Source organism: Nelumbo lutea, chromosome 4, assembly GCF_056320005.1.
Source record: "Nelumbo lutea isolate HS-2025 chromosome 4, American lotus-T2T, whole genome shotgun sequence".
In the NCBI taxonomy this organism is placed as follows: Eukaryota; Viridiplantae; Streptophyta; class Magnoliopsida; order Proteales; family Nelumbonaceae; genus Nelumbo; species Nelumbo lutea.
This window is the reverse complement of record NC_142687.1, coordinates 49,133,095-49,152,452: the sequence shown is the minus strand read 5'-3', so window position 1 is coordinate 49,152,452 and position 19,358 is coordinate 49,133,095. Positions and strand designations below refer to the sequence as shown.

Sequence of the window (19,358 nt, the reverse complement as noted above, 5' to 3'; positions counted from 1 at the left end):
GACACTCATCAACTGCTGCATTAGCTGAAGACCCCTTTTTATAGGGTAGAACTGATGGTGGATCTCTGCCGTATAATACTTTAAATGGTGTCATACCTGCTTAGACATGGAATGAGGAGTTGTACCAAAACTCTGCCCAAAGCAGCCATTATATCCATTGTTTTGGTCTGTCCCCCACAAAGCATCGTAAATATGTCCTGATGCATCTGTTGACAACTTCGGTCTGCCCATCCGTCTGAGGATGATAGCTAGTAGAGGTGTTGTGTGAAGTGCCTCGTAACTTGAAATATTCTCTCCAAAAACTGCTGAAGAAGGTTGGGTCTTTGTTGGAGACGATTGCCTTTGGTGTCCCATGTAATCTGGTGATTTCTGTAACAAATGCTTCTGCCACTGTAGCTTCTGTGTAAGGGTGTGTTAGAGGTATAAAGTGGGTGTACTTTTATAGCCGGTCAACCACCACAAGCAGAACTGATTTGCCTTTTGAAACAGGTAGGCCCACGATAAAATCCATTGAGATTTCATCCCATGCTTGATCTGGGATGCTAAAGGGTTGTAGGAGGCCGGCTGGTTGTTGGGATTCATACTTTTGTCTTTGGCAGACATCACAAGAGGTGACGTAACTCCTTACTGTTTTCTTCATGCCGCTTCAATAATAATGTGCTGCCAAACGCTTGTAGGTTTTGAATATGCCTGAATGACCCCCAATAGCTGAATCATGAAAGAGTTGTATCAATTCTGCTACGTGTGCTGATTTGAACGAGATAACCAATCGACCCTTGTAATAGAGTGTTGAGTCACACACTGAATAACCTGGGGTCAAGGCTGGATTATAGGCCCATTTGGCCCTTAATTGGGCCAGTTCTGCATCTTGAAAGACTTCAGCTTTGAACTGCTCAAGTAATAGATAACTGGGCCTGGAGACAATAGGCTGTGCCAACTCAGGTAGCCTGGATAGAGCATCGTCTACTCGATTAGTTATACCAGGTTTATATTCTATAATGTAGTCATAGCCCATGAGTTTGTAGGCCCACTGCTGCCGTTCAGGTGTGTGGAATTTCTGATCAAGCAGGAATTTCAGACTCTTGTGGTCTGTCTTGATGACGAATCAGTGGTCCAGTAGGTAAGCCTGCCACTTCTGGACTGCAAGTACAACGGCCATGACCCCCCCTTTCAACTAGTGCTATGCATCTTTATTCTTCTTAATATAAATTTTTTTTATTAAAAATAAAGAAAAATGAGATCCCCCCTTCCTCTTCTTCGTTCTTCCTCCTGACCCCCTCCTCTTAAGGAGGCTTATGCCTCCTTGTGTTCGGGAAGCTTATGTCTCTTACGTTCTGAACTACTCCTCATGCCTCTAGGTAGTGGAATGCCTCGTGTCACGTCACGCCTCCACGTTTTAAAACATTGGACCAGAATAGAGAGCAATAATCTTTCCTTCCTCGTCTCTCAATACTCCACCTATACCTGATCTTACTGGGTTTCGCATACTACTACCATCAAAGTTAAGTTTGATATAGCCTCTTTCTGGTGGATACCATTGATAACTGGAACCAGTCTTGGGAGATGAAGATTCAGCCACTTTCCAGTTTCTGAACAAATCGTCCTTGTTTGAGAAGTTGTTTCCTTATTAGAAATTTGTAGGAAACTTGCATTTGGTCAAAAAGTGAAAGTTCTAAATTTTTTGGGGGGTTTAGCAGTTTTGAAGTTATTCTAACTATAAGGTTTGAATTGCAGAGAAGGATTAGGAGTCTTTAGATTCTACATAAGGTTCATAATATTCTGTAAAGGGGAATGACAAGATTGAGAATAAAATTATGCCTTTTTGTTTATTTCGGATCTGCTAAAGTTTTTTTCTTCTTTAGTTGGATTCTGTTGAATGCCTTGTATTAAGTTTGAAGTGATTCTATATTTGATTAGGGAAGAGAGGTTGACTCCAATCTTCTGCTTTTGATTCTCTATTTTTTCATTATTAATGTGATCATCCTAAGGCCATGTTACACTACGTAGTATCAGAGCTTATAGCCTGTTACTAATTATATTGTTACAAAATTACTGATGTTATGGGGTAGACTTATTGGTGAATTTGGAGAAGAGTTGGATGGCCCTATTGTTTGTCTAATCAAAGTTATTACAGAAGCACCTCAAGAGGAGTTAAAAGAGGATTGGTGTCATACACCAGCTTTCACACTAAGTCAATACTTATAAAAAGTACAATGAGATTGGTTATTCATGGAGGCAGTAGTGCAAACCTGCATTCTCAACTTATAGTGGATTGTTTCCAGCTTATCGCACAATGTCTTTGTCCCATGGATTGACAGAACTATGATTGTGGTAACTCAATACCATTATCATCATCATCATCCAAGCCATATATCCCAATCATATGGGGTCAGCTACATGAATCCTATTCGCCATTCAATTCTGTTTAATGCTACTCGAGTAACTCAATGTGCTTTAGGAAATTTCTCTTATGGTACTTGTGATTCTCTTTGGAAGAAAATCATGGAATCTCTCCTGCTTCTTAGCAGAGGTTTGTCCCCAAAGGTGGGTAATGGTCTTAGGCTGGGTTTCTGCAAGGACGACTGGTGCAGTAGCAGGCCCTTAGCAGATTTATTCCTCCAGCTGTTTCAAATTGCTGAGAATCAGAATGGGTTAGTGGCTGATTGTTATGAAGTAAGGGATGACACCATCTCCTGCAGCCCTTCCTTTAGAAGACCCTTTCATGATTGGGAAGTTGATTGAGTTTCAGAGCTGTTGGAGTTGCTGTCTAGGCAATCCCTAGATCTGTTGGCAGATGACACTTGGATCTGGAGCTGCAGTGCCAATGGGCTGTTTTCTGTTAAGTCCTTTGCTAGGATTTTAGCAGAAGGAAATCAATTGGAAGTTCCTGCTGCTCAAATTTGGAATCCAATACCCCCTTCCAAAGTAAATGCCTTGGTCTGGGCAGCAGCTCTGTATTGGTGCCTAACCAAAAAGAGCTTGATAAGAAGAGGAGTACAGATTCAAGACCTGCTGTGTGTGATGTGTGGCCAAGTTCAAGAGGATAGCAATCACCTATTCATCCACTGCACTGTTACCTCTGCTATTTGGGGACATTTTTTATCTGCCTTGGGATTACCTTGGGTCATTCAGAATTCTGTTTTGGATCTGCTATGGAGTTGGGAGCTCCAAGGTTATTCCAACCTGGCTAAAAGTGTTTGGTTGGCTATTCCTGCAGCAGTGATTAGTACTATCTGGACAGAAAGAAAAAAGAAGGATCTTCCAGAATAGTGCTAAAGAATCAGATTGCCTAATCTCCTTCACTTTTGGTAAGCTGGTCTCTTGGATTGTGGCTGCTAAAGGTCTTTAGACCTTGGTTCTTGGAGCTCAGCTGAGGACTAGAAGTCTGTTAGATTTGTAATGTGATTTAGAGCTTTGTTCTTGAGTGTTCACTCCTTTTGTGGGGCTGCTGTTGTACCCTTTCTCAAAAAAATAAAAAAAAAGAAAATATATCTGGTATAGCTATCTTCTTGGCTCTAGTGTTGAGAGAGACAGAAAAAATTAACAGAAAGAAAGAAAGAAAGGCAAAAAGAGAAAATTTTGGTGAAAATTAGGGGAATAGGTTATACACACTTATTCCTATTTATTTTATTCAAACTTACTAGGTTCTTACAATAATGTTTTCTGAAGAAAAATAAAAAAGAATGTCCATTGAATAGAGAAAACAGAATACATCACCTGGTGATTAGACCTGTTCATGGGCCAGGCTTTAGGCTTGAGTTTACACTATTTTGGGCTCAGGCTTCAGGCAGGCCCATTCAAATTTTGGAAAAAGACAAGCCCAAGCCCAGCCCATGAACAGGTCTACCAGCGATGAGAGATCACCCCCAAAAGTAAAACAGCAAACTAACCAAACATCCAAAACACCTTACGAACACCCATAAATCCTAACGGAGAAACAAAATTAAATCCCACTACTACCCAATCCATCAAAACATTGAATTTCTAACCAAATGTCAAACCACCCATCTCAAAAAAGGGAAGCAACCCGATTTCCTTCTTAATCTCTTCAGCCTTCAAGTTCACTAGCCTTATCTTTCCCTCCCTTCTCCAAGTTCATGGATGCTTTTCATGCAAATTCTTCTCCACCCAAGAAGAGACTCATTATTTTACTTTGGGAGTTCCTACCACTTCTTCCAGCCCAATTTTCTTCTTAACTTCTCTTACCTGATCCAGTTTTATTATGGTCTGGATCTGAAACCTCAGGAAGTACTTCATTAGCAACTGAAGTCCTCAACAATACCCTTGATATTGTGTCTCATGCTCCTACCTCTAGGCCCTCAACCCCTAACCTTGGACCTAACCCTTACCGTCGTTATTCATTTTTAAGTTTCCCTCGAATTTGTTACTAGCCAAGCATTGGATCACATCAATCCTGCATTAAATTGGTATCTGAGCATGTGATCCTACACCAGAATCACTAATAACCATCCTGTTAAGCTTACAACCCCATCTAACGTTCATCTTTTTTAACATTCTCTCTCTCCTCTCTTTTTTATCATTGAGTTGGTTAGAGTTCTTCTGATGCATAGGACCTTTAAATGTGCTCACCCCCTTCTTTTTTATCTATATAATTAAATTGCTATTGTTCAAGTTGAACCAGCTGAATATTTTATCTTCTTTTCAAACCATGTGACACATTTTTTTTACCTGATGCTATGATGGTTTACTGATATAAATGTGTCTTCTCTTTGTGCATGCAATGGGTAATTCTCCAGCAATCCCAGTCCTCTCAATGTAAGTGCACGCCTCTTTTTGTTTTTATTTTTGTAATTTGTTGTCTGCTTCAGTTAAGCTGCACAAACACTGTTCTACTTCATTTTCATGGCTTGGTTTTGGAAAACCATTTATTTTGCTTAATAATTAATTTTCCTGTATACGCTTTTGCTTATCCAAATGATTTCATTTTTTCTAGAAACATAAAATAAGATAATGTTAATTGTGTTTTAAAAATGCTAAAATATTCATGCAAATTAAGCTGGTGAATGGATATATTTAATCCTTCTGTTTTTATTAATAATATGATCAAGGAGTTCTTGTTGATAAATCAACATAAGAAGTACAAAAGAATCAGTCCCATAGATATGATGTTAAAGAAAGAAAAACATACCCTGCTCCTGAGTAGAAGATGTAGGTAGGACAAGCTCAGTTCTAGTCCTTAGAGTATGTTGAATGGTCTTCTTTCATCAAAATTTTATGGCTGCTGATGGCTGTAATGGCTTCTTGAAGGAATAAGAGAGAAAATAGGGAGAGAAAGAAGAGAAAATACCTGGAATCACTCACAGGGTGCCTAGAATCACTCTAGGGCATGGGAATCACTCACCATATGCTGAAGAAAACTCAATAGATTTCATTGCTCTTTGTGTAAAACGTCCATACATATTTATAGACCCTAAACTCATAATAAACCTAGGAGCCAAACTTTTAGACTCATAATAGTCCTAGAAGTCAAATTGTTAGACTCAATAATCCTAGTAGAACTCAAACTAAGCTGTCATCCTATTTCAATTCAAAGAAGACTCAATAACTCTATTCCTACTTATGTAATGACTCTGAGATTTTAAAAATAAACAAACTATAAATAGACAATCAAACCCTATTATTGGACCCTATAAAAAAATTGTAAAATTGGCGTGTAGTGGAAGAGGCTATGAAGCCTAGGATGCAGGAGAGATAGGGCAATACTTTTGATGTTGAGCTTTTTTTATTTAAATAATTTTATCAAGTATAAAAAAACAAAGACGGAGGTCGTTAACCTCTGTCTTATGCACGTTGGTTGATGGGGGTTGTGTGAAAGCACAGGTGTCTCTCTCTGAAAGGGAGGACATTGAGATGGGAAGGGTGGAAATAAAGAGAATCCTGTCGCCCTTGTGGTAAGCACTTAGCACCTGTTCCTTCTGTCAGTGTTGTGACCCCCCTCTTTTTTCTTAATTTTTAGTCATCCAAATTCCAATTATAGGAAGCCTCTAGCAAAGAAATAAATAAAAAGAGTTAGCAAAATCCGTTACCATAACTTGCATTGGGACTTGGTCAGTCAGAAAAAGTTGTTACCATAACCCCTAGGAAAGAAAGAATTTACAGGGGTAAACTTTGGAAAAGAAAAGTTCCATCATTGATGAAGGGCAAAGAGCGTGAAACTGTCTCTTTTATTACAGGTATATGGAGATTACATAATTTTCCATGACTCCTGTTGTTTGTATAGTTTGGTGTCTTGGGGGCATATTGATCCTTTTACCTGAAGTTATGTTCATCCTAATATAAAACAAGAGGGGCTTCCACCCAAATTTTTTAGCTCCAATATTCTTCTTTTCTCTTCTCCCAAGGTTCTACCTCAGAAAACATGGTATTAGAGTGGGTACCTTGATTGGATCAAACCTTCTTGCATCCTTTTCTCTCATCTTCTTTCTTAGATCGACAAGAAGTACAAAAAAGGAATTTTTTATCTTCTTGTGCTGAACAGAAGTAGGGTTCTTCCTTTCTCCTTGGAAAGCGAAATCAAGGGGTTTCTATTGATGTGAACATAGTTGAGTGATGTGAAGGAGTTTTTTTTTTTTGGTAATGTTCCTGGGTATCCTCTTCAACTGTGGGTGTGTACCTTCAGAGTCTTTGTGATCCTCAAGTGTTTGAGAACTTGTATGTGCTCAGTTGATGTGGAGTAGAATGGGAAAGTTCTGGTTGCTCTTCATTGAGGTTGGATGTTTGCATGTTGGAGTTATAGGAGGTCTTGTGTATTGGTAGATATCTGCTGATTCAGTTGTAGCTTCCTGGATGAATCAGATTGGGTCTCTGCTGATTCAGTTATAGGAGGTAGGATGTTTATGGAGTTCAACAGGAAGATCCAAATCTTTAACAAGAGAGTGATCTGCAATCTATGCAAGTTGGGATTCTCAATGTTACAAATCTTCTCACCAGGTCTATTTTCTTTAGAAGTCACTTCTCCAGATACTGATGACAATTTTGGATTCCTAACAATCAGATTTTCTGATAACAAATAAAGTACTTGAGCTGTGGGGGGATGAAAGAGAGTGGGCCTTGGCACAAGCTCCATTGCGACCTGGGTGACTAGGGTTCAAATCTTGGAAACAGCTCTCTGTATGTGCAGGGGTAAGACTGTACATCTGTCCCTCCCCTGACCCCGCATTGGCAGGAGCCTTGTGCACTGGGCTGCAGAGATAGCATTCATGGGGTGGAAAATAATGGCTGGGATGCAAAGCTATATCCTCAGTTACTTCAACCTCTCCTTGGAAATCAAGTTTTGAGGTATACCCAACTTTTCTAAATGTAATAATTGGTTATATTTTAATATAATCCCATATTCTCTAATTGATAAAAAAAACATCTAATGGCTTCAATTCTGGGTTTCTTTGACCATTGGAAAATTGCTGACCAGTACCCTGCTGATATCATCTGTACGGTTGGCTGATACAAATGAGTGTGTAGGATAAAAAACTTTGATTTTAAGAATTCTGGTACCAGGTTCTAAGATCCAAAGAGAGAAATGAGTAGAAATAGCAAGGAGGTGGATAAGGGGAAGAAGAGAGGAGGATCATGAGTCTGGAGGAAGAAGAATTTAGGTATCCTGGCTTATTCACTTAAAATTTATACTCATTTCAAATAAATGGTAAAATTACAGAAATATGACCAGAGAGCATCTCATTCAGATAGATCCTGAGGTCCATTACCTCGTTTGCTGGTTGTCTTCCTAGGAGTAAGGTATGGAGGAGTAAGCTTTATTGGTGTATTTGCTTCCTGAGGTAGCAATTTTATCTACAACAATTTTGTTTTTGGGCATCTAGTAAGTCTGCTCCTCTCTCTTGCATAGAATGCTCGGTTTTAGAAATATGCTCTTATTAGTCCAAAAAAAAAAAAAGAACCTACCAGATTCTGAATTCTTCCCTCGAAACCCATGGATTCAAATGAATCCTTGGTCTCTCTTGTCTTATAACCCTCAACAAGAATTAACAAAAATCAGGTGAAGGAATAAATACACACCATTGTCGAGAACTAAGGTAGTGATGTCACTGCAAACAGTATTTTCTTGTGAGGAGCTTTGTGGGAATATGGCAATACCCAAATCCTGATTTTTCACAGTCCACTTCATTCTTGTGCAACTTGCTCCCACAATTTTCTTCTGCATGGGATTTCTTCAATAAAATTCCATATCTTGGAAAGTTGGAATATGTTGGGTATTCTTTCAACTCACTATGCTGCCTGCATTGTATAGAAGGAGATATAATTCTTGATGGTCTATGCTGTTGTTGTTGATTAAAAGTTAAATAGCCTTCATTTCTTTACTTCCATGTTTTATGCCGAATTCATTTGTATTCATTTTTTAAGAATCTTGCTGTTTGTTCTTAGGTTCTTGACTAAGCTTCTCACTGAGGACCTCCCTCGTCTCTTTGTACGGCCAAAGAAGATTGTCTTAGATTTTCAAAAGGGAAAAGCAGTCGGTCCTGTTTCAAGTGATTTCAAAACTGGGGAAATTCAAGAAGGAAACAAGGATTTTGTTGGAGAACTGTCAGTGACTCTAGTAGATGCCCGAAAGCTTGCCTATGTTTTCTATGGTATTTATTTTCATCAACAGATTAGCATTACTTTCGCTTTCATAGTGTTACTAGGATGCTTCCATTTTCCTTTTTTTCTTTTTTTTTTTTACGTTTGTTAAATAAAATTCTGTTTCAAGTGATTTCAAAACTGGGGAAATTCAAGAAGGAAAGGAGGATTTTGTTGAGCTTAGTATATGCTTGAAGCTTGCCTATGTTTTCTATGGCACCTGTTCTTCATCAAGATACTAGCATTTCTAATTATTACCTTTGTGATGTTACCAGGATGCTCCCATTTTCCTTGGCTTTCTTTTATTTTCTTAGGTTTAGTCATAAACTGTATGATAAACAAGATCTTGTTGACTTGTTTTGGCTTTATATGTACAAGTTGTTACAAGTTAAGGAGTGGTTGCACAATGTTTTGTGTCAGATCCTCTACATTTTCAATTTGTGGACTTTTTGTCCTTTTTTGCCATAATGGACATTTTTAATTTTATACAACCATTTTTTTTAGATTTCATCCTTCCATGTGATACCAACTGGTTTGTACTCTGCATTTTGTCAGGAAAAACAGATCCATATGTTGTCCTTACCCTGGGTGATCAAGTAATTCGTAGTAAAAAGAACAGTCAGACCACTGTTATTGGGCTTCCTGGTGAGCCAATATGGAATCAGGTGAACTTTGCTATTCTTTTTCGCCTTTTCTGTTGAATTTAATGTCCTGAAATCTGAAGTGAATTTCTCAATAATCTGCATTCAAATATATTTATCTTATATACTAAAACTTCTTTGAGTAATAATATCTTCTTGCTTGGTAACAGGATTTTCATATGCTTGTTGCAAACCCTAGAAAACAGAAACTAAGCATCCAAGTGAGGGATTCCCTTGGCTTCACAGACTTCACCATAGGTACAGGAGAGGTAAATGATCTCAATTTTGACATTGTCTCATCCTTTGTAGGACAGTTGAAAATTTTGTCAAGGTTATCTATTTTTGATTGAGATTGTAACTAGGATGGCATTCCCTCTGCAACCAGCTCAACATGAGGTTGTTCTTTTTCTCTTGGATTTTTTTTTCTATGTTGTGAGAGATATGGTTGTTTGTGAGAAACTTTAGTGTTAATATTCTCTGTTTAAGAACTGATATAATGGGAATATTTCATTACCCAAATAGGTTATTTGCTTGTCCATACAATAAAGGTCCCATGATCTTATTTGTACTGAGCCAACAATATAGTGGGGGATCTACACGAGTACATGACATTGAACGTGTATCTTGACTGGGGCATTAGAGTCATTTTATGCTTAATTTAAAATGTCTACATATTTCCTAATATTTCTGTGACATATTTCCACTGGGTACTGATATGAAATATTATTCAAATATATCTTATCATATTAACCAAATCATTTGTTTTAATATGATTGTGTTCTCTTCAAACATATTATCTTTTCAAGTTTATCATTATAGATGACTCTTTTCTTCTTATATTCTTTATGAAAAACTTTCATCTTATTTTATTTTGTGAAATATATATATATATATACATATAATATATATAATTTAATAAAATATAGTTGATGTTTTAATATTTTGAACTCTTATTTTGATAGATAACAGAAAGTATTTGATTAATATAAACAAGAATATACAGAGGATTACAACCGGGGTATGAATACCCCTATAAACAATATAATAGCATATGACTTATGTCGTGTAATGTAAACATTTATGCCACAAGGGTACTATTATCTTTTTATTTTTATTGATTTCTCTTTATAAATAATAATAGAGTGGTTGGACACCACTTTACTTGTGGCCTCATCTAACAGTTATCTTTTTTCTGCTCTTGTTCTCTTCTCCCCAACTGTCGTACTGCTGGAAAAATAGTACCAGAGCTTAAACTGTAGTGGATCTTCCCTTTTCTTTTCTCAAACCTCTTTCCTTTTCTTTCCTACTTAAGAAGACCTAACTTCTTCCTATCTAATTGATCTAAGTAGAACTGCTGTTGATCTCTTTTACCTTGGTTGCAAGACCAAGTCTGATTTGTTTTTTGCATTCCTGGACACTCGGCTGCATGGTTCGTGGGGTTGCTATCAAACCTACTATACATATTTGTGTAGAATTGTTTTATTTGTTGAAGAGAACTTTTGGTGATCATCATCATCATCATCCTCATCCTCAAAGCCTTGTCCCAACTATATGGTGATGGTTACATGATTCCTGTTTCACCATTCAGTTTTGTTCAGTGCCATATCCATAGTTAAATTATGAACAGTCAAATCATTTCTTACTACTTCAATCTATGTCCTTTCCAGTCTGCCCCTAGCTCTTCTAGCCTCTTCAACTTGTAACAAGTCACTTATGGGTGCTGTAGTTGGTCTTCTTTGCATGTGATGAAACCTTCTTAGTCTACTTTATCTCATTTTATCACCTATTTGAGCTACTCTTAGGTTCCTACAAATGACTTCAATCTATGTCCTTTCACTCATCCATCTCAACATTTGCATTTCTGCTACAATTTTTTTTTGGACATGTTTTACGACTTCCCAACACTTCCCCATACAGTATTGCTGGACTTAAAATTTTTTAATAGAAGTGATATTTGCCTATCATGTAATGATTCCAAATATAGCCTTACATTTTGTCCTTGCTCTAATTTTATGGGCAACATTGTCAGCCTCTCTTAGTCTCTTGTTATGAATTATTGGACCATGTTAGTGGAAGAGGTTTCATTGAGTTATTTCTTATTCTCCAATCCTCAGTTTACTCAGTTTTGCACTTCTATATTATTACATTGATATTTTATATATTCTGTTGTAGTAATACTTAATCTTTTGTTTCATCAATTAATACTATGTGATCAGCAAACAACAAGAATCTTGGGACCTCCTCCTAACTCCTAAATATGTTTAGTCAATTTATCCATGAATGGCACAAATAAATAAGGATGGAGTGATAAAGACCCGCCATAACTGTAAAATCTAATGTCTTTACCTTGGGTGTTCTAGTATTGGTTGTCATACGCTAATACACATCCTTAATTTGGATTACATACCTATTTGATGTTTTTTCCCCCAAAACTCGCCATATCGTCATCTCTCTAGGGACTATCATATGTTTTTCTAAATCAATGAATACCATATGAAGACTTCTCTTTGTTTCTTAAACTCTTCTACCAATTGTTTCAATAGAAAGGTGACTTCCATGGTTTATCTCCCTAGCACAAATCCAAATTGGTTTTCTAATACACTTCTTTCATTTTGTAACTTTTGCTCAATTGTTTTCTACTGAAGTTTAATAGTCTGGTTCAAGTTTAATCCTACAATAATTATTACCAATGCTAAGAAAACAAGATTGGAGGTAGAACAGTTTTCCCTCCAGGTCACGATTCATTGGTTCAATAGGCAAGGTCAAACCAGTCAACCCGGATGCCGTCATATGATGTCATATATTATATAATAATTATATATGTTATTATATATAATATGTATATGTAATATGCATATAATTGTGCAATTATTATTATTTTGTAATTATATAATAATTATAAAAAAAGGCACAATTATATAATACATACATAATAATATTAATTATGTACATATATTCAAAATATAAGTATATTTTGTATATAACATATTTATTATTTGTTTTAGTGTTTTACACTAAAATTATAATTTGAGGCCAAAATGGGCATTTTTTCGACAAAAATAGTAGGGAAAAATGCCTTTGGCCCTTTGGAGCGTAGAGGTCGGAAATGTTACCCAAAATAAAAGAACACCCCAATTGGACAATTGAGTGCAAAGTTATGGCCTAAATACAAGTTAAAAAATTGAAAGAAAGCCAGCTAGTTTTATGAAATTGGGACTGGTCCATCAGTTGGATGAGCTACTTGACCTGTTTTGATTGGTTTTTTTAACACCCCCAGTTTTTGGGGTATGACTAAACCAAACAATAGATTAGTTCATGATTTTTCCAATCCAACCGATTGGTCTAGTTCCTGAATAATGATTATTACAACTTTGTACATGACCTTTGTTTTTAAATATAGGCAATAGATTGCTCTTACTTCCTTCTTTGGCACCTCTTTTTTTTTCAATCTTGTTAAAATAACTTAGTTAACCATATCAAGTCTCTTTGTCCTATACCTTCTCACACTTCTATTGGGATTGGTCCTAATGTCTTTCTCTTCTATTAGACAGTGTATGCCCTTAGCTCCAATCAGAATGATGTACATTATGACATTTAACTTAAATGAATAAAGTACATATTTGATTCATGTTATTATGGTGTGTTTCTGTGTAATACCCTTAAACTGGACACATATGAGACTCGTGTTAGTTTAGAATCTTCATAGTCGTTGGATAGATTTGGGGAGATTTATCCTGCCAAGGCTGACACTGATGTGCTGCCAAGTTGGTTGGGATGGCTTGTCTCAGCTGTCAGGGTGAGATATGAGGTACATGTAGTGTGGGTTTTCTTGAAACCCTGAACCGGACCAGAATTCTAGTATTGCCCTGGACCTTAGAGATAGATGGGCAAAACTGGAATGCTACACTTGACCCTTAGACTCGATTATGATACTACACTAGGTGTCGGATTGGGCTGTCTTTGATATGCCAATCACTGAGATCCTTAGAGGGGGTCAAAACCTGGGTATGTTGGGACAGTCCGAGAATTCATCTAAGTGGGTGATCATAGTGACAGGATCAACCCCTTTGTCGGACAAAGTGAATGATTGGGGAGTTGATTTCAACCGTTGAAATTTGTTTTCGCAAATTCAAAATGTTTGCAAAATGTTTTAATTCATGGGATCCATGTGAGTAGAGAGTGCAGCACTGTTCCTTGCAGCCGAGGGAGATGTCATCTCTTGTCGGGTAGTGTTTGATCATTATGGGTTGAGAGGTTAAGTGTAAGACCATTGAAGGTAATACCTGATGGGCTAATCTTGCATCTGCCCACAGTCCTTGGGTTTTTATAAGGTGGTTTGACCCAAGGACCATTTAGTGTAAATGTTGGGCGCATTAAGAGCCCATGGTGATGGACTCAGGGGTTCATTGTCTCTATAGTGAATTCGGCCAGGCCTTGTAACAGAGGTTGGGCTGAACCCATGTGGCTGATGTGTAGATCAATGTTTGGGTCCCACGCCATACAAGGATATCCAATTGGGTAACAATTTGGAGGGTAAGTGAGTAGATGGACTTAATGAGCCTAAAGACTAATTCGAACTGGCTTAATGAGATTAATTAAAAGAGGGCAGTTTTGGGATTTAGATCAACAGATAGGATAAGGGATTGTCCCTATCCATTCAGAGAGTTCAGATCCAAATAAAGATTTGGATAAGGAAAACTCATAATTAGATTAGGAGGGCTGATCTTTATCTGTAGATAAGATAAGGGATTATCCTTATCTCTTAAAGAGAGTCTAGATCCAAATACAAGATTTGGATTAGAAAACTCCTAGTGGGATTATGAGAACCTCTCTTTAAGGCTATAAATAGGAGAGCAGGGCGAACCCTCAACACACATCAGAAATCATCTGACTGACTGCTGAATTCCAAAGAGAGACAACACAGTTTGACTGCAGTGTCTCCTTCTCACCTACTCTTGTTGCCATACTAGTTCGATCTCCACCTGTGGGAGCGGTCAAGAAGAGTTCTTGAATTACCTTTTGGTAGAAAAGGTAATCTGAAGTTGTGCTCACTAGCCCTCCATCAGATTCTTGTTGAAGAACCATCCTGCTGATTCTGCTTTATCCTACACCGTGTCATCTTCGGTGGAAGCAGTCTTTGGATCTTTCCTTGGGCGTGAACACCTTGATTGGAGGTTATTACTACTTCGTATCAGGTATATCTCTCCACTCCCTTTTGGTTTTAGATCTGGTCTGGTTTAGGTTCAAGATTGATCATTGAAAATGCAGTTTTCTAAAATAGGGAATGTGATTCCCACATGGGAGAGAGTGAAATTTTTGAAATTTCACCCAACCTATCTGCAGGGTTCGGCCATCCATATGATAGATCTCTCATCCCTTAGGTAATTCTAATTGTAAAGAGGTAAATGCTATTTTTAGTACTATTAGACATCAATAGCTCATCCATTAGCACCCTCTACATAGAGAGTAAGTGAAAGGGAAAAACAACAGGGGTGGAGCTGCTGTTTATTTAATATGAGACAATAGAAAAAATAAATAAAAATGAAATAAACTTCTTTGAATGGCCAAGGAAAACCCACTTTTATAGGTAAGTCTTACATTAAAATAAACTAATACCTTGAATGGTTTATATTAATAAAAATATCACCAATAAAAGGTCGGACATATGGCTGATATGAACATTGGGGTTGAACATGTGGGTAATCCAGTGGAGAGTCCAGATCTCCTGCCCACACAAATTCTGCCCACGGCTACCCACATAACATCGCAGCCACACATGGAGAACATCTCATCCTCCTATATAAAATTATGCAGGGGGGGATGTTCCCAATTCACGGGGATAGTGTGTTGTGGGTAGACGTGGGCAGGAGATCCAGAGTCTCCAGTGGATCCCCTAAGTGATGAACAGTCTAGGATGACCTTATCATCTCTTCACGGTTTCATGTATGTGTGTGTGTTTTGTGTTGTGTATATATGTTCTCACAGTAATGTATCCAATGTGGTTCATCTTTTCAGGTTGAGCTGGGATCTCTTCAAGATACTGTGCCAACGGATAGAATTGTGGTCTTGCAAGGTGGTTGGCGAATATTCAGAAAGAGATCCTCTGGAGAAATATTACTTCGGTTGACATATAAAGCATATGTTGAGGATGAAGAGGATGATGCAGTTGAGGCTGAATCTGTGGATACTGATGCTTCTGATGATGAGTTGTCAGAGATTGATGAAGTAGATTCCAAAGATGAAGAGCGTCTGAAAGACTCCCCTGATGGAATAGATAAAGAATCTTTTATGAATGTATTAGCAGCTTTGCTTGTAAGTGAAGAATTCCAAGGGATAGTATCCTCTGAAACAGGAAATACTAAACCCTCTGAAGACGCCAAAAATCTGGAATCAAATTTATCAAGATCCCGTACTCCTGCTAATTTTCTAACTACTAATTCAGAAAATGGTTCTGAAGGTCCCAGTAGTGGTATGAATCACAACTTGTTTTGGTTTTAAGATTATTTTTCTGAAGCTTTCCATCTTTGCTGAGTTGATTAGTTCTTTCTCTCATGCTATTTAACTGTCATCGGCAGGATCTGCATTATTTTGGTTTGCCGTGATTACAAGTATAGCAGTGCTGATTGCTCTCAATATTGGTGGTTCAAACATCTTCAATCCTTGATATGTCATGTCCCTTATGCAATTTTGATGAAGCAAGTGGATTTCTTATCGGATCAAGTATGCCTGCATAATCTCTTTCCACTACTCAACTTCTGCTGCCTTTGACCTTGTCCTTTTCTCTGGATTTCTGCGTCTGTCCTTGTTCAAGTTATAATCCTTCATAAAACTGTTCATACTTGAGTGCACTCATACTAGATCCTACTTTGATATGGTGGCCTACCTTAACTGGATATGGCTGCATATCGTATTGGATACAGAATTTACACTAAAGATTGAAGTATTTGACACTATATGGCACCCTTGGGTATCCGAGTATCATAGATTGTGATTGATTATAGATGATTCATAATATTGTATATTCATTTATTTTAGTTAGATAAGTTATAATTTTATCCCCATAACAAAAGCATAAAAAATCTATATAGAGTTTATAGATTGGGACTTAGGATTGAGAGTTGCACCATATTCATAACCATGTTTTGAAGTCAATGAACTTTACTATCAAAGCCTCAAATTATTTCAATCATAGTCCTTTTAAGTCTGATTATCTTGCTTATGATGAGTAGTATATCCTAGTCATTGAATTCATTCAATTCCTTATTATCTATCAAAATATCTATCTTTTGTAAATTGAATTGGATCCTTATCTACCACCACCACTTCTAAAAGTACTTGATGTAGGATGACAGGAAGGAGAAAGTCCTACTGGGGTTAGTTTGATGGGAAGATGAGAGAAAATAAAGGATATGAATTATAAGAGGAAGAGATTCAGATTTGAATAGAGAAGAAAAAGAAGAAAGATTGCACCTTTAGAAGAAAGATGAGAATATAAAACACTATAAACCTCAAACAAACTTTTCATTTAATTAAATCCATGCTTGAAATTCAGTTACAAGATTCTTATTTATATAGACTCGTGGGTCTTTTCTTTATAATTCCAACTTCAACCAAGAAATTAACCAAAAACAATTTCTAATCACTTTGAAAACCAGGGCGACCCAATTGTAACCTATAGGAACATTCAAATATACTTGTAAAACATTTCTAGTTACACTTTCTATCCAAGATACCAAAGATTACTGAAAATAGTACTGGCAATATGGGAATCACCATAAATAATATGCCCCAAAACTACCATAAATAGTAATTTATTGTAGGACAGCCAGATGAAGCCCAAAAATTACCATAAAAATAGTACTTTTCTCTCTCTCTCTCTCTCTCTCTCTCTCTCTCTCTTTCTTGGGGGTGGTGGGGGTGGAGGTAAGAGGTTGGGTTGTATTATATAAGAGAGACATTCTCCACTATCTATTAAGAACCAATGCATAATGGTTCATATCAATTGATACACATTGATACTGATATGGGTGAATACCACCAAAAATTAGCATTCCTCCAATATGTCGTGGAAATTCTGGAAAACTGGCATGCCTGATACTTTTAGATAGTTTAAACCTTGGTCTTTTAAAAACTTTGCTCCAAAGGGGGCAGAATAGAGTTTGCACCAAAGTTCTAAGTCAATTCACCAAGCTTTTCGAAGGTTTGATGTATTCTTCCTTTGTTCATTTGTAGTGGTTATCCTGAAATATGATTAAATACAAGGCCATTAATATATTTAAAACAATTGAGGAACAACTTTACATTCATTTTTTTTTTTTGTGTGTTGGATCTTGGATGTGCATGTAACATTGATTTCTATTCCTCTTTATAACATAGCTCTCATTTGTTGTATTTCTTTACACTAGAGTTTGATGGAAACAAGTCCATTCAAAGGATGAACTTTCTTCTTTTGTGCAGGTAGAGCCATGATCTTCCATTATGAGCCTAAAGAGTAAAGGGTCTCTCAAGTGAAAATTATTCCTGTTTGAATCTAAATATATTTTACTTCATGTAAATTTGTGGTTAGCTGAGAAATGTTCTATTGGCGGCAGGATTTTTTGTTTCTATACCTCCTGGGCCATAAACCCAGATGCCCTTGTAAGCTCATTCACTGTTCATATTACAAAAATTTCAAAAAGAAAAAAAAATTTTGGATAAGAATGGTACAAAGGACTATATCCAAGAGAGAGTTATAAAGCATGTTTAATGCAATTAACCTTTACTTTCTTTAAATAGTTTCCTTTAAATGTTTCCACTTTTGCCTCTTCATTTTGTTTTGGTAGGGCTTTTGCCTTTTCTATTTGATCCTTAGAACTTCTGTTCTAGAGAAAATGAATAATCCGTATATTGTTCATCTCTATAATCTTAGGGATGATAAATCTCTTGCAAATAGAGGAAAATCTTAAACGAGGGATAATATAAATATCAAGAGGAGACAATAATAGAAGATAGATGATGATACAGGAGATGCTTCTAAATCAAGTTGAGTGATAAATAAATAAATAAATAAATAAAAGGTTGAAAATATCACAATTACACATCTTACGATATATGTAATATCGATTTTCAAGGCTACTGATTCGAAGCATTCAGGTAGACAATAAAAGAGGTCATGTGATATCCACTAACAAATTGTCAAATCAAAATGATAAACAAAACAAAAAAAGTTTACATTGATGAAACTGTGGTACTTTGAACTTTGAAAAATATATACTCAAGTTTGACTGTTTGCATTCTTATATATTGAGCACATGATGTTATGTACACTTTAAAAGAAATTTAAAATCCCAAAACCACCCTTTCTTGGTCAAGCTGCAATCTCTCGTCTCCTCCTGTCACTGACCAGAGCTCTGATGAGACGTCATTCTCTCTCTTCCTCTTCACCACCGGACCAGAGCTGTGGCAAGATAAAAATGCCAGAGAATATAAGACTGGATTAATAATCCAAGGTTCAAAGTATCGGTCGGTACGTATCATATCGGAGCCTTCTCAATATGCCCCTACATAGAGTATTTTGGGTTGGTTCAGGGGTAGACCGGTCATTTGAATCAGATTAAAAATAAAATAAAAAAACAAACAAAAAAGAGTACTGATGCAGGTCAGTAGGTCCAATTAATAATCCAACAATGAGTAAGGCACAAAATCCGGTTAGTCTTTCCCTCTTTACATGTTCATTAATCTGCAAGGGAGAAAACTATCAATTAATTGCATTATCATTAATTGAAGCAAAAACCCATCGCCATTTGACTTTTTGAGTTTTTCTCCTTTCCCCTTCTTCGATACTTAAAGGCTAATACCAAAACTGAAAACCCTTGTTTTCCTCTTGTTCGTCTTCTTCCCCAATTCCCCTTGCTTTCCTCCAATGCCGGTCATCATCTTCTGTCATTCAATGTTGACGCCGGTCATCCTTCAATGGCTTCTCCCCCTCCCCTCTCTGCTACGGCCACGCTAGAAGGCCTAGAACTAAAGACTCTCTCTCTCTCTTGTCATCTCCTTCGCCGCTTTGTGCCAACCGCCAAGCGGCAACGCCAGTTGCTGGCATGCACCAAGCCACCAAAGCCAGGCGCTAGCTACTCCCTCTCCGGC

The 19,358-nt window shown here is 37.1% G+C and overlaps 1 protein-coding gene across 1 annotated transcript in view; it reads left to right on the top strand.

The window, feature by feature from the left end:
- The window catches only part of NTMC2T5.2 (Calcium-dependent lipid-binding (CaLB domain) family protein), a 38,747-nt gene extending 20,742 nt beyond the window's left edge, over window positions 1–18,005 (top strand). Inside the window, exons 3-9 of the mRNA XM_088986292.1 lie at window positions 4,758–4,776; window positions 8,398–8,603; window positions 9,148–9,257; window positions 9,404–9,502; window positions 15,249–15,702; window positions 15,809–15,953; window positions 17,691–18,005. Of these exons, the coding sequence (XP_088842418.1) occupies window positions 4,758–4,776; window positions 8,398–8,603; window positions 9,148–9,257; window positions 9,404–9,502; window positions 15,249–15,702; window positions 15,809–15,897 (977 nt within the window). The 3' untranslated portion in view covers window positions 15,898–15,953; window positions 17,691–18,005. The remainder of the gene's footprint in view (window positions 1–4,757; window positions 4,777–8,397; window positions 8,604–9,147; window positions 9,258–9,403; window positions 9,503–15,248; window positions 15,703–15,808; window positions 15,954–17,690) is intronic.
- Window positions 18,006–19,358: the final 1,353 nt, after the last annotated feature.